We start from the raw sequence: 16,109 nt of genomic DNA on the forward strand, positions 1-16,109 counted from the left end.
ACGAGCTAGCTTGCGGCTGGATAATCGATTGATATTCGTTTGAATTTGCCTCGTGCGATTTTTATTATTTGAAAATACACAGAGGAGCGAATCGAACTTTACCAATGGTGGGTTCGAGTTGTATACATAGCATAATCAAATATAGATATTTCATCTGAAAATTTATTTGCGCTGGATAGGTTTTTTTACGTTCTGGAATCATAATAGAGTCATTCGTAGTAAAAAATACCTTGAACAACATACTCTGTATGAAATGATCGATTTTACACAGCATTATATATGAAAAAGATGATCACACCCAATAAATATCGGATTATAAAGGACGCCGGAGATAAAATGCTTGCTATAGATCCCATCGCGTCCATCATAACTGCGTCGCTCGCGCTTCATTTCCGTATAACTAGCTCAGGAGCTTATAAACGCATATGTATACGGTCTGGGAAAAGGCTCGTTGTGCAACATTTCGTCCAATAGAAGACGGACGTTGCTCGCGTATTTAAAAATAATGAAGCAAGACGATATTCCGCTTTAGAAAATATTTCGATGCAAAAAAAAGGCCGCGAGCGAAGGCCGCGCGCAGATGTCGAAGATCCGGACGCCCGCGAGCTTGACTATCGTCGTCGCGTTACATTGTTATCTTCCTGGAAACTGCTCGTTATTATTTTTATTGCGAATTTCTAAGGGGTTATACATTCTCATATAATACACGATATCATAATAATTATAATCGCTCTTATAAAAAATTAGTTGAATGAAAAAATCGACAGAGAACCACCTTACACAGTAGCGGTCAGTTTGTTTACCGACTTTGGCATGCAAAACAACATGTTTACAAGCAGCATCGGCAGCGGCATAGGATCGACACCGGAGGGCAATGCGTTTGGACTTGGCCGTATATAGAGCTCCGGTCTGCGCGTATAATCGAATCAGCGCGAGTTCGCGATGTCGCCTCCGCCCCTTCGTCGCGACGCCCCGGCCAATTCCTCGCTAATTTACGTTCTTGCCGGTGACTATAGACAAGCGAGTGAGAGTATAAGAGTGAGAGAGAGAGATTAGATTAGATTAGATTAGATTTATTTGCTGTACAATGTGTTGTACAATACTTGTATATATCGATACATAATTTAAAGTTTAATTGGATTGAGGATATGTGTGTAGGTGTGTGTTTATGTGTGTGTGTGTGTGTGTGTGTGTGTGTGTGTGTGTTTGTAGTTTTGTTTAATGATGGTGATGTATGAGACTGTATGAGAGGTAAGTGCTTGGTCTGCTATGAGGATGATTACGAATTACGAATTTTCAAGGCTAAAAAAGTATTTTTTAGCCTCGCTTTTGAAATGATTGATGGGTATGATGTCTCGTAATCGTGAGGGTAATGAATTCCAAACGTATGCGGCGAATATGTGAAATGAATTCCTCAGCGCCTCCGACGAGAAAGGAGGTATGTCTAGCGGTATCGCTTCACCCCTCACAGGACGGAGTGCGACGTGGAAGTCAAAGTAGGCAATTAAATAAGATGGTTTAGCATTGTTAAAGAGCTTTCGCAAGAAGCAGGCCGCAAAGTACTTCCTACGTCCGGCAGTGGTGAGCCATTGCAGCTCGCGCCTGTAAGGCGAGATGTGCTCGCCCCTCTTAAGACCATAGATGTAACGTATACCTGTGTTAACCAGTCTTAGTAGTTTAATGTCGAGTTCTTGTGTCAAGTTGCAGTAAACCAGTGAGCAGTAGTCTATGATCGGGAATAGTAGGGCCTGGACGAGGTGTTTACGCAGACCGAGGTTCGTGCTTTTCCTGAAAAAGTATAGCCTATACATAAGAGAGTGAGCACGCCTACACATTTGTGTTACGTGTTCTTTCCAGGTTAGTTTGGAGTCAAGCACGACCCCCAGGCTGCGCACAGAAGATTCAAAGAGAGAGAGAGAGAGAGGGATATCGCTGCGCTCGGGACAAGAAAACGGAAGTGCTTACCCCGGCGCGAGCTGGACGTTAACACGTAGAAAAAGCTCCGGAACTTGTAGGGGATTGCTGCTGCTGTAGAGTCGAGGAAAAAGTTACGCGCCGCACCGAAGAGAGTTTAACGTTTTTCGCTTTGGCATGATTTTACTAGCTCTCTGTGTTATAAGATATTTGCTTTGAGGATTAGTGCAGCTTTTTTGTACTGATTAATTTTTTGTTATATTATATCGTACTTTTATGATCATGTATGACGTTACAGCCAATCAATCAGACTTTACAGTGGGTGCTCGTTATTTTAAATTTCGCTTTTATATCAGATACTTTTTGATCCTATACATAGGGACGATGAGCTTTGGTTGCAAAGCATTTTGAACGTGAGCGTGTACACGAAAAAAGTATTTTCTAGAGAAACAATTTTCTATTAATAATAGATTTGATTACATGGTTAACAATTAAATCTAATGATGTCACCAACAGATATTGTGAAGCGTATTTTAAATTTAACAATTATTATATATATTCAACTTCAAGAAGGAAATAATTATAAAACTCAAAGTTTTACGTAGGTATACTTTGCAGGCATTAATTATAGCAGTGTGGTGTATAATAAAACTATAAACGTGCGAAATTTTTCAACTTTTTTAAAAATAAATTACGATGTATAATTTAAAATGATTTTTTATAATATTTGCACGAGAAATATCTCGTTAATTTTTTGTGCGACTTGACTCAGTTATGTTTCAATTACTCTGCACTGCGAAGGGGAGAGCTGGAGAAAAACAAATGACATTCAATTTACAACAACGTCACGAATATTCACGGGAAAATCGTCAACAACTTATATTTAAACAAACCGGTCAAAGTATCATCGGAGTTAGCGGTTAACGCGGATTTACCGAGTTGGTTACTGTTTTTTTTGCCCAACCAGGTCGTCAAAGTCCCTTTTAGTGCCGAATTTAATGGTGGAATTCAAATGCGCGGGGGAGTAGAGCTTTTCGTCAACTCTCGCTGCTTTTTTCCTCTTACCCTTCGCCGGAGCCTTTTATTTGCCGCTGAATTTTTTATCGCCGTACTTCGATTTGGTAAAAGTTTGTGCGGTTAAGCTTTGAGTGCGCGCCGTTGAGAGAGTTTGAGCCGGGAAATGCGATTGATTTTGTCGCTGAGCTGCATCGCTGAATCCAGCAAAAACTTTCATTCCGTGTTTTCTATAAATATACACGCACATACAGAGGCTGCGCTGGACAATTTCATTACTCCTATATATTTGCATGCGCGAACGTTCTATTTGCCCGGGACAACAGTTATAGCATATAGTCGAAACGAAAAATGTCATTTTTAAGGACGACCGAATATCGCCGCGTGACAGCTGAAATAGACTTCCTAATCCTCTGGTATTTTTCAAAAATATTTACCTGTGAGTTTTCGATGACTAAATAACGCGACTATAATAGCGATAAATATCTATAATAATAGTCTCGTCTGCATACGATTACACCTTAGAACCGCCCTGTACGTACGATACTATATTGGTGGCAGGATTGCGAGTCGATGCGGAGACTGCGCAGCGGTAGCATCCATAATCTTATTCCAGCGCGATTCCGCATTGTCGGTCGGCGGAACACGTCGATCCCTGAATTTTTAATAGCTCTTGGAGTATAGGCGAGAGAAAGCTGCGCGCGGCACGTAAACAGGTGAGCTCACCCGAGGAAACAAACTGCGAAATAATGCAGTCGGCTGAGAGAAAAGGGTATAGTGGCGGCGTTAATGGCTGGGGAGAAAGAGAGCTTGAAAAGTTGGAAAAAACTCGGAAATTATTGTGCTCATTTCTGGCTAAGCGTCCTCTGCACTTCGTTCTGCTTCTTATGAAGCTGCGTACAATGAAAGAATTGGGCTTTTAAAAATTTGTTTAAAACGTTAAAATGTTCATAGCAAAAGGGACTTCGAATTATGACAATAATCCAAGCAGATAGTACGAGTTGCAGCGAAAGAAAAATCGACATATTGCCATCCTCGTTCCCGAAATCGGTTCGTATAAGTATTCTTAGGAACGGCCCTGCCTCCGGCGAGTGCTCACTTTCTGCATTATTAAGAAAGGGTAAAAATTACTTTTCTATTTCCCGAGTCACTTGCCGCCTCCGGCTTTTCTTAGCTCGCCGGCACTGTTCTCTCTCTCTCTCTCTCTCTCTCTCTCTCTCTCTCTCTCTCTCTCTCTCTCTTTCTCGTGTTTCCCCAAGCGGATAGGTACGTGCCGCGCCGGTATAGCCGGATAATGCAATTGCAAAAATACCGCCGACCAGTTTATCCTCCGTTTCTCTGTCCGTGTCTTGTTATTTCGGCTTGATGGATGAAAAAAAAACTATTTTCGCGATTGTTATCCATACTTTTCTCCGTTATTTTGCGTGAATCATTTGTGGGCTGTATGCATGCCCGTAAAAGTTTTTATCAATTTTATCTGTCGACTTTTTTTGTATAACAATGCCGCGAAAAGTAATGCGTATTGCGCGTACGGGATGTGGTCTGATGCGTAGATTGAAAACGTGAAATATTTTTTTTCATTATCCTCGCACACTTTTTCCTCGATTGCACGGGTGTAGTACGACATCTCCGCACAACACATATACGCACGCCGCCGCGGATCGCCTGGGCGCAACTTCACCGGATCAGCTGCCAGCTGATGTTGCGCGCGCAGCCGCTCTATAGCTGTCTCTCTTGATCGCCCAGCAGTCCGGCAGAGACAGACGATTTTGCGCGCGCGTCAGTCCGGCGGCCATTTACGCTCCCCGTCTCAGTCTCGTGGTCGCGTCTACTCTTCGCTCTCTCACCTGGGCCCTCTTTCTGCACTCCATACCCCGCACATCATTGATCGAAGTTGCCCCCGAGAGCAGTAGCGTAGCCGGAGCATCGTCCGAAAGCAGGAGCGAAGTCGTGCTCGTTTGTTGTTTTTTTATCTCTCTCCGGACAGTGAGAGAGAGATAGAGAAAGCGAGTCGTAGTTGTGTGCGGAGTAGCGTAAGTAGGCATTCATAGACAAACGAAAAAAAAAAAACAGCCCCGACGCGATAAAGAGCAGACGGTGCGTGCGGTTTAGCTATTATAAAATCTCTATAACGTGGGGAAATGGCGGACAGGTCGAACAACGGCATGAACATGCAGGAGGACAGGAGATCCGCTGCCGAGAAGGAGGAGGACAAGATCCAGTCGGAGAAGGCCAACGAGTATGTCCGGGAACTCATGCAGGAGAAGCATGAACTCGATACCCAGAAGGCTCCCAACGCCGCTCGACTTCTCGATCAAGGTAGGATGTTTTTCCTATTTTTTTATTTATGGCCCTGCTTTTAAGCAGCCTTTTTTTTGTTTGTTCGATGGCGGCGTGATCAGTTTTATCGGAGAATTCTAGCGCGTATGTATTACCGGCGGCGTTTGGAGGTTAGGTTAGGTGCGTCGCTTGTCGCGTGAATTATTTGCCTGCGCAGTCGACGTCCCCGTATCCGCTGCGGCGATCACTGGAATTTCGGAGTGAGGATTGACATGGTGCTACCTACGAGCGTGTAAACATTCGCTGCTGTTCGATCGTTCTATATACCTCTTTCATCTTGCCATGTTTCACTCTGTGCGTCTCAAAGATCATGCAAAAGCTCTTTGCTGTTAGAAAATTCTTTTTTTATTATTTGATAGAAAGAAACTCGAATTCATTGTTGCAAATAAGATTGAGAAGTTAAAACAATTATTCCATAAATTGACGAATACAGAGATAGAGCCAGTTTGCAAAGAATACGGCTATGTATCTCAGTTCCATGTTTTTAACACCCCATTCGATCAATCATTTATCTTATTCTAGTAGTTGATATTCTTTCACAAGCCAGAAGGGTTAACGTGGTTATTTATAGGTTATCGCTCTATGTTTCTTGAATCATCTGGTAACCAAGTTCAAAACTTGAATCGTATGCTTTATATTCATCGTCAAATGATATTCTAATAATTTGAATATGTATGGCTATGCATAATTTTCAATACGTACAATTTCAATTTCATGTATTACCATACTGTAGAATAGTTTTCCTTCGTGCATATAGATCTATACATTGTATAAGCACTAAAACATATTTATATTCTCATACGTCTCTGAATGAAAAGTCAATTCACATAACTAATAACAATTTCAAAGGACTTTACAATGCCTTAATGTGCTTTAACTTTGTTAATACTATCATTATAATCAAATTTATCTTGAAACTTTTTTCTAAATCTTCTAAAGAATATCTTATTTCGTACTGATATGAAGATAATCAAATAACGGTTTCTAATTCATAGTCTTTAGGCAAAATAAAAAAATGAATTTTCCTTCAATATCTTATTAATTAAAAAGAATTGTTAAATATATATACAAAGTTTAGGATTCTACTTTTTACTGATCCAATTGCTTCTGTTGAAATCTAATTTTCACTTTCCCAAGACCAGTATTCTCGATACGATGCAATTCACGCCATGGAGACGCGCTTTGTTTATTTTATCTCTTCTCTGCCGGATGTTGCAGGCGCGGATAAATTGCCTCTCGGAGAAAATCAAGCTGTTACTCTCTAGTGCGCCGATCAATATTTTAATATTCGATTGATTGCTGCCGTATTTTCAACGGATTTCGTACATTTATTCGAGTAATTGGAAAAGCGTAAAGTTTTTGTTTTGTAAATTAAAATGAGTATTCTGATTGGCTGTTGCTTGATTGCAATATATTCATTGTACGCGTCGTCTGTTTGAACTGTCATTCAATATTAAAACATAAATATTTTATGTTCAAATATATGAACTGCCTTCCTATTGCTTTTATTATTCAAAGCTATCAAATATGATTATATATTAAAATTTTTTTCAATTACGAGTTTATTCATCATTAATTGCAAATAATTTTTAATAGATAGTATAACTGATTGTCAAATTTGGATCGAATCCCAATGAAGAATTCTATGTTCAAATCAAGTTTCACCAATAAGCACACACTAATTACAGATACTCCTTTTAATATTGCGACTAACGCTAGTCAGGTGCGATCAACGACTAACTAACTATCATACTGACTGGCGCTTATATAATAGCCTTACACACACATCCATACATAATATATACACACATGTATATCAGTATATGTGATACACATGTATTCAAACATTCTTACAACACGCCTCCTTGTTTGAATACATTGTGATTTATAACAGATGGATAAAAACATATTATACATTTTTTTAATGCTAACGCAGGACATATAAAAGAATCATATACACATGTATCTCTATTTAAATTATTTACAGTCTCTTAATATTTATATTACGTATGCTGTATAGACTTTCTTGTTACCATTTTTAAAGGAGTTCATCAACATTATAATACATATAAAAATAATAGATAAAAATGTAATGGGTATAAAGTCATTAATAAAACTAAAACACTTTCTTCACAATTTCAGTCTGACACTTGATAAAAACTTGTGTAACTTGGAAGCTAACACTGGCTTGGTGAGCGGGTCGGCCACCATGTCCTGGGTTGGAATGTGATCTATGATCATCGTCTTGTTGTCGACACTGTCCTTGATAAAATGATGTTTCACACATACGTGCTTGGTTGCTTTGGAGAAGTTGGCGTTTCTCCCCAGATCCACAGCTCCTTTGTTGTCGCACAACAATTTGGTTGGCTCGTTACCTTGTAATCGCAATTCCATTGCTAGGCCTCTCAGCCAAAGGGCCTCTATCGTGATAGATGACAGAGCTTGGTACTCTGCGACTGTGCTTGATGTTGCAACTGTCGGCTGCTTTCTCGAGTGCCAGCTGACAGCACCGCCCTGTAAAATGAATACGTAGCCTGTAACAGATCTGCCATCTGACAAAACACACGCCCAAGTAGCGTCACAATAGCCCTGTAGCCAGTGGTTTCCGTTCTTCGAGTAGCATAGCCGATGATCATTGGGTAGACTTGACCGTTATTCCAGTGGCCGATTCTTTGCTGAGTTGGCTAATCGAATTATAATTCAAGTGTGCTAATCGCCTGTGTCATAGATTGATGGTTTGTGGTTGAGCTGGAGTCGCTAGTGCTACGTTTTGTTTGTCAAAGTTACCCCTCTGTGTTTTGCTCTCTCTCTCTCTACTTTCTCTGTTCGAGATTTCGGGGCGCAATGCACCTTGTAAACTCCGTTTTTCATCTTGGCATACAAAACTGGATTTCTGTTTGGGTCTCTTATCTCACAGTCGGATGACGAGAAATTCGTGCTGTATCCTCGGTTGTTTATTTCGCTGACTGAAATAAGATTTGCGGCTATGTCGGGGACGAACAGAACGTTGAGTAACCTTATCTTTATGCCGTCTCTTAATTGTATTATTATATCGCCTTCTCCCTTCACATAGATTTTTTCTCGATTCGCTACGGTGACATATGCCAAAAAAGATTTTCGCATTTGCACGAAGCAACTGCGATCGTTGCACATATGACGAGATGCGCCGGGGCCGATTATTCAATCGTCCTGACTTGCTTCGTATTTAGCGCTAAGTCCGACGAAGGCGACAGCCGCGACTTGGTCCTCTTCCTCGTTGCTGTTATCATCGTCATTGTTATAGCTCACTTGATTAGCTTGGTGCCGGTTTTGTGATCGCGTATCTGGCAGTGTACATCGTGTAGAAATGTGCCCGCGTTTATTACACCGGTAACAAGGTACATTTGAATACGATCTTCCGCGAAAGTTTCCCGTGTTGTGTCTCGAGCCTTGTGAGTACACACGTTTATGACTATTCGAACTGTATAATCCTACCTCGTCTGTTTTGATTCCGGCGTTATCCCATTTTACTTTGAGGAGAATTTTAGCTTTAATATTCTGCGTGTTAATCTCGGATTCAGGTAAACTTTCGAGCGCCATCCTCATAGGTTCGTACTCCGGTGGAAGTCCGGCGAGCATCATGCATGCGGCAAAGTCATCTCCTAAATTTTTCCCGATATCTTTCAACTTTTGGTGAAGAGTGGTTATTTTGTCGATATATTGTTCGGTGGAGCTGCAATCCTCCAGGCGGATTTTGGTAAATTCAATAATTAGACTCGTTTTACGGTATAAACTTTTACTGGCGTAAGTTGTTTGGAGCGTTACCCAAATTGCTTTCGGACAATCCAGGTTTTCAATCTGACTGAGTGAGTACTACGCGGTCTACTGACAGGATGAGCTTGGTTTTCGCGAGTCGTTTCTTCGTGGCGTCGGTGCTGATTTCACCTCCAGCAGGGGCCACTATGGTGTCGAAGAGGTCTTCGTGCTCCAGATAGGCCTTCATGAGCACCGTCCAATCATGATAATCGTCGGGTCCGGATAGCCGCTCGATGTTTTGCATCATGGCTAAATGCTTGCCTCTTGTCGCTGCCATCTTATCGTCGCACCTGTGCTCCGGATGCTTCTCTTTTCGGTTCTTCCACTAACGGTTTTAGCTCTAGTACGGTACGCCCTTTAACTCAACTTTTTATGCCGTATGGGACCCTGGGCCCATAACCTGTAGCAGCAGAGACCCGAGGATGTAAGGTAAAAAGGGAGAGAATAATAAGCACACACTAATTACAGATACTCCTTTTAATATTGCGACTAACGCTAGTCAGATGCGATCGACGACTAACTAACTATCATACTGACTGGCGCTTATATAATAGCCTTACACACACATCCATACATAATATATACACATGTATATCAGTATATGTGATACACATGATTCAAACATTCTTACAACATTTATCTCAATTTTTAAACTTTTCACGTTTATCTATTCGCAGTTATCAGTGGTAATGATTCGTTATAACACCGAATTCTTTTTTAGTTTTATATTTCACTTTATAAGAGAGAGAGAGAGAGAGAGAGAGAGAGAGAGAGAGAGAGAGAGAGAGAGAGAGAGAGAGAGAGAGAGAGAGAGAGATAGAGAGAGAGAGAGAGAGAGAGAGAGAGAGAGAGAGAGAGAGAGAGAGATATGCTCGACTTCGCAAGGCTGCACAGCGGGAGCTTGAAATTCCAGCAACTTCAAAGACGAATGCACTATTTTGTTCATCCAGCGAAACAGAAAATAAACGGGTGGTCAGACAGGGATGTACAGAATATACATATATAGCCAAGCAAAGTGAAGAGATTTCAGCATGACAGAAACGGGGAGAGTAAAAGTAAAGTTTAGCAAAAAGACATGAACATATTTAGGCGAGCAGCAGCAGTGGCAAATAAAAACAGGGTTAAAAAAGATTCTGGTCCCTCCTGGCGCCCGAAAAGCTAAAGAAAAAGGTGAGAGTCTTTCAAAGAGACCACAAGTTAATGGATTTCGCAAATTACCTTTCTCGTTTTTTTTTATTTCAACCTGACTTGCGGTGTGATCATTTTTTTGGGCGCATCCTGCGGCAGAAGCGTGGGAAGTTTTATTTGCATAACGAACCATCCTATTTCGTTCTGTATAAACATTTGATAAAATATTTTGAAAACTTATTACTGCATTTTAACATCTGTAGTGGACGAATATTTAAGTATTGAATTCATGTTACTTATTTGGCCCATTTTAACGAAGAGTTTTGGATGTCTCCTCTACTTTTCGACAGACTAAAGATTTACATAAAATTTAATGACTGCTTTCATCTAGGCGAATTCTCTAGACGGCCTGTCGCATCACATCCTAAATTATAGTTGAATCTGATGCTAGAGTTTTAGAGTGCCATGATTCAAAAACTACTTATAATATGAAAAGTGTTTTAAAATTTTTTTAAGTAAAAATGTATGCGTTCTTTTATCTATTTGTAATCCTGAACTCGACTACTACACTTTATAAGTAAAAATATAAATAATCTAATCAAAACCTAATTCGCATTGTCAAAGATCCAAATTATGGCAGATTTAATGCTCTTGGGCGATACAAAAGCTGTCTAGATAAGTGTCGCTCATTCCGTGTTATTAAATTTTACGTAAGTCTTCAACTCGACGAAGAATTATAAATAATAAATTTAGTAAATAATAAATATCCTGTGTAATGAAAGGCAGAAAAAAGGAATAAGCAACAAAATTGAATTCACGATGAACCGATAGGAAATTATACACGGCAAAAATGGCACGTGGAAAAAAATGTTAACAAAGTTGTCAAACTTTAAATCGTACTTCAACATCACCGAGGGAGAGAGAGATTATTTCTGCGTGAACTTCTACTTTTTCGCAGTCACGCTCTCCCTCTAGCCTGTTGTCCCGATTTTTCCACGAGAATACTGCAACCCGGTATACACGCCTTATACTCGATTCAGCGGCCCGCAACTTTTCCAAACAGCCCTGGCATTTTTTTCACCGAGAAGTTCGAACCGCCACTATATACATCAGGACTGACAGCAGTAGTCTATCGCACAGACGCGCACGTGTGTGCATGTGTTTGTACACGTCGAAAGCACTTCTTTAACGAGGCTACTGCAATGAAACTTTAACAGATCCGTGAGGTAATTAATAAATGACACGCACACTCGGGCTCCTTTCTCACTGACGCTCGCACTGCTGCAGCATCGCTTTGGAGGCTTGAGATTCCCTCCGCCTCTGTTCCCGTTTCGTGTACGAAAATCCTTGATTACTTTGCTCGTCTCTCTCTCTCTCTCTCTCTCTCGCTTTGGCTTTCCGGCTACTGCTGCTTGCTCGTTCTCTCTTTGTCGCCACCCCTCTCTCGCTCTCTACTGACAATGGCCCGTCTTGTGCAGCCGTACCAATCGCACACGAGGACCAACGAATTAAATCCGCCAATAGCCTTTTCTCTTCGTCTAGTGACGACAAGCAGTTTAATTAAAAAAGGGGTTAATTTTTTGGGGATTGCTTGTAATCGCGAACTCTAAGGCTTGGATTTCGATAACATGTAGCTGCGCTTCGTGTCGCGTGGTTTTTCGAATATTGAAAAATTACAGATAAAATGCAAACACATTTGATACACTGAGAAAAATTATATAATACAAATTAAAATAACTTGAATAAAAATTGCTATAATCTTAAGTGATAGCGGGACATACTTGCAATGTTATAAAAATTACTACACTGAGAAAACTATATATTAAAATTTACTACTTTTGTAGGAAAAATTACTATATTATATAGTAATTTTTATGCTGAGATGAAATTTTCAAAAATTTAATTTTATTCTTGGTTTATCCATTTTACACGCTTATCGGATATTATTATTTTATTTAATATTATAGAGTGGAAGAAATTAAGTAATTAAGTAACAAATTTTTTTGTGGCTACGGGAACCGAACCTGGACCTCTGGCATGGAAGTTGAGTGCGCTGACCATTTACACACATAATTTCACGGAAATCAATAAATAATACCAGCAAATAATACATTATCACTTGATAATATCAGATAAACGCAAGATAATAGATTTTGAACTCTACCCTGGTAGAAGTTCGAAAATTTAAAATGGGCTGTAAACTATGAAATGGCTATGAGAAATAGCCTAGTCATAGCTTGTGATGAAACGCTTTTTCTCCCATTTCTTGAGTATTTGTTGGAATGAACATAACCTTAAATCTTTCGTATTGATATTATTCCTTGTGTCGTACACTAATTTCAAAGAGGCTTACGGATTTTAATCGATTTCCAAACAGTTTACACAATTAATAGTCAATTAGAGTTATACAAGCACGACATACGAAGATATTCGTGATTTTCTTATTTTTTCACTTTTTTGACCCGACTTATTTTGCGTAGTACTTTCGTAGCCATCAACTAGCTATCACCTGTGCTTTTCTTTAGACAATGAAATCTATTTTTACAAGCTTGAAAATTCCTTGTAATACGGTATGACTCTATTCTTACTCCAATAAATGCGTAAAAAATGTCCGAAAAAGCGTTTCATCGCTGGTCGAAAAATGGACCTATTTTTCGCCCATCTCTAGTAATACGTGGTATGTTGTAGCTTTAAACTTTTATCGATTTCTACCAGGGTAATTACTGCATAAACTAGCTTTCGTAAAGATACATAACCTCAAATTCTGACACGGAGGAATTCTTAAAATAATTTTTACTATATAATGTGGCAATTTTTAATGTACGTATAACAATTTTTAATACACGTCTAACATTTTTTATGAACGAGGATTTAAAAAAAAAATAAACTTATAAGAAAATATCTCATAAAGCAAGTATGTCCCGCCATTACTAAAGATTAAAGTAATTTCTATTCAAGTTATTTTTTTTTTTTATTGTATCGTCTTTCTCAGTGTACTTATTTCTTATTATGCAACACTTCTTCGATACTTATTTCTTATTGAAGCTACTAGCATTTGTTGTAGATGGCTCACATTCGCGTAATACTAAAAGGAGCATAATTTGAAAAAAAATTCACGAGATCGCCTACATATCTCAGCAAAAGAGTTTCGTGAAACTTCGCGTGTCTGTCGCTACTAATTTTGCCACAGGGGAAGAAATTTGTTTACTATACGATATCCGCGCAATATCTTAATGTTCAATCTTATTTTCAATATGCACGGCTAAGTCATACGAGAATACAGCGGATGTGATGACCTACATATTTTGAAAAGCCATTCCTCACACCCCCTCTACTTCGTCCCACCTATTCTCTTCCTCGTAGCAGGGCGTCAAGGAAGATAACCTAATTCGATTAAGCGTATACGAAATTCCGCGTCGGTACTGGGATAAATTTTAAAGTTTCTTGATTTCCGCGTCTCCAGCGCGCAAATAACGGAGTGGAGAAGAGAGGACGCACGCGTACTCGGACTCGCGAGGGAGGAAAAAAGCGGTCGGGTGGTGGATGAGGGGGAGAGAGGAAAAGTTGCGAGACGGACCTTGTCGTCATTCCTTGGTGAGGCGACGAGGCGAATGAGAAAGTTGCCGCTTTTCGGAACAAATTTGAATATTCGACGGCCTTTCTCCGGCGTTGGACGTTTCTTCTCCTCTCTACGTCCCGCAGGAGAACGACGAGAAGTTGCAGAAACATTTCTGAGCTCTCCTTATGCCGGTGTACCCATTCTTCCGCCTTTTGGTCGATCCATCCGCTGTCGCCGAAGCTCCGCATTAATGCGACTCCTTTTTTTTGCATGTCCCGTACAATTAGCGTGAAATTCTCATGCTAACACGGTGGAGTTTGAGAATTCCTAGAGTTTCTGACTTCAACAGCTGCGCCGCTCAAATTGCATTAGTCCTTTAACTTGCTTCTCAACTGACTTGTGCATTAAAATCGAGTAGTAAAAATCGTATACGCGTGAGTTTCCTGCAGCTTTATTGCAGAAAAGAGAGTTTAACGGAATCAAAATTTCCTCGAGTATTTAAGAATATTTGCAAGAGTACAGTGAAGAAAGAGTCAAAAGTTCTCGGCGCATTTGCCTTCATTGGGGGCTTTGAGCTTCCGTGAAAACATTCCAACTTATTGACACTGGAGAAAAGTAGACCGAAGAGAGAGAACATCAGCGAGGCCGACGCGCGAGCAGGAGAAATGAGGGATCAGAGAGGGATGCTCTCGCGCTGAATGACCCATCGACCCATCGCACAACAGTGCCGTAATTATTCGCTTCATTTACAGCCCATTAATCATCGCGCCAAGTTTTTATACCTCGCGGAACATTTGTTGTCCGCGGCAAGCGGCCGTCCCTCGACTTAATTGACGGCCTACACAGCGGACAATTGTTCCTCGGTCTCGCACTTCGCGCGCAGTCTTCCCCTGGCAGGGGGACTATTGTTAAGCAAAGTTCGGCGAAGATGTAAGAGGCGAAGTGAAGTTTATCGGCTGCAGTTTGGCGGTGGGCCGGAGGATTCGGGGCGAGAGAGTGAGAGCTAGTAAGCCGCCGCGAAGCTCGCAGAAAAGGCGAAGTGGGTGGGACTGAGGAAATTAGACCTACGCCGCGTCTAAGAAAGGAGCAATCTTGCCGGTAATTGTGCGGGATATTCAGGAACCCTTATTTCGACGTAAGGAGGATGAGTTTTGATGAGGAGAAAAGAGGGAAGCAGGTTAACCTAATGAGACGTATCAGCCGCGCTCCGCGCACGTGATGCGAGTGAATGAGGCACAAACGTTCCGTAAAGTTGAAGCTTTTTGGAATAGTTTTCTATAATTGACTCATTTAGCCAGTCGGAATTGACCTATTGTAAGTCTAAGTCAGGGCGCATTCTACGCGGTCCGAATTTCATTGTCTTCATTCGAGGGCAAGTAGACTGCTGTTAATTGATTTGATGAAAAAATGTATTCAACTTTATCAAAGTTTCTTTTTCACGATAAACAGTTTGTGGTAACATAACAAAAGGACACCAAGATGTCGCTGAGGTATCAACTTGCTGTATACATTTGTAGACGCGTAAGTTACTGCGGTATTAGTGAACCGCTTTTGCAGAACAAGAAACTGCAGTCCCGCTCTGCTGTGCCCAAACAATGAGAATTGATTGTCTTACAATGGGCACTTAGTAAGGAAAATCAGGAGCATGCGAATTGCGTGTAACTGAATTGCGCTTCTATGAATAGGTTCTGCGTTCGTGCACCACATCAATACTCTTAATTAGTAGTCTGCTGGGTGAATACCATAGTTGATGATAACGTTTGCGATTATGAGAAAATATTTTGCTTATTTCGGTGACACGACGAGTATACGAATTCGTCTGACATCTTGACCTGGAATTTAGGTCATCGTTAAATCTATTTTTAATGCTTTATTGATAGCTTGATGTATACGATAGCATGTGACCTTGAAGCTTTTTGCAGCTTTCATTGCAAGGATGCTTACGTCACGGTAATGTTTAGCACTAAATGATCGAGTCTTTTGAAAAAGTTCAACTTTTTAAAACCGCTTCATATAAGTCAAAGTTATTAAGACAAAGGGTCTTTAGGCTTGATCGAATTAGGTCAATTTCATTTATGATTTTTAACGCTGTCAGCGCTGAATGACTCAGTTGTATAACTGACATTGCGGTGACAGTAATATCAGTTGGGTTCCGTGGCCGAAAATCGACAAAAGTTTCTCGTAACCAAGTCAGGTGCTAGTGATCAGAGATGAGGTCCTTTTTGAGGAAAGCTACTGCCATTAGTATTTTGAGCCGAGTCAGTCGTGTTCGATTAGAAGCCGTCGTACTCTCTCCTCCTTTATGCGTCCCACCTTGAATGTGCCGCTCGATCAGCTTCAAATTCGGTTGGTCGCTTTA

The 16,109-nt window shown here is 40.5% G+C and overlaps 1 protein-coding gene across 12 annotated transcripts in view; it reads left to right on the forward strand.

The window, feature by feature from the left end:
* The first annotated feature begins 4,677 nt into the window (after positions 1-4,677).
* LOC100118435 (KH domain-containing, RNA-binding, signal transduction-associated protein 2) overlaps positions 4,678-16,109 on the forward strand; it is a 102,079-nt gene continuing 90,647 nt past the window's right edge. For 5 of the 12 annotated variants that reach the window (XR_004226422.2, XM_016990439.3, XM_016990440.3 and 2 more), the window contains exon 1: positions 4,694-5,247. Coding sequence is in view for 11 of the 12 variants with exons in the window: in XM_016990439.3 (XP_016845928.1) it covers positions 5,070-5,247 (178 nt within the window). In the remaining variant the exon portion in view is untranslated. Of the gene's footprint in view, positions 5,248-16,109 lie in introns of all 12 variants that reach the window. The other 7 variants (XM_032596122.1, XM_032596125.1, XM_032596124.1 and 4 more) reach the window with 5 other exon arrangements.

This window comes from Nasonia vitripennis, chromosome 1, assembly GCF_009193385.2.
Source record: "Nasonia vitripennis strain AsymCx chromosome 1, Nvit_psr_1.1, whole genome shotgun sequence".
In the NCBI taxonomy this organism is placed as follows: domain Eukaryota; kingdom Metazoa; phylum Arthropoda; class Insecta; order Hymenoptera; family Pteromalidae; genus Nasonia; species Nasonia vitripennis.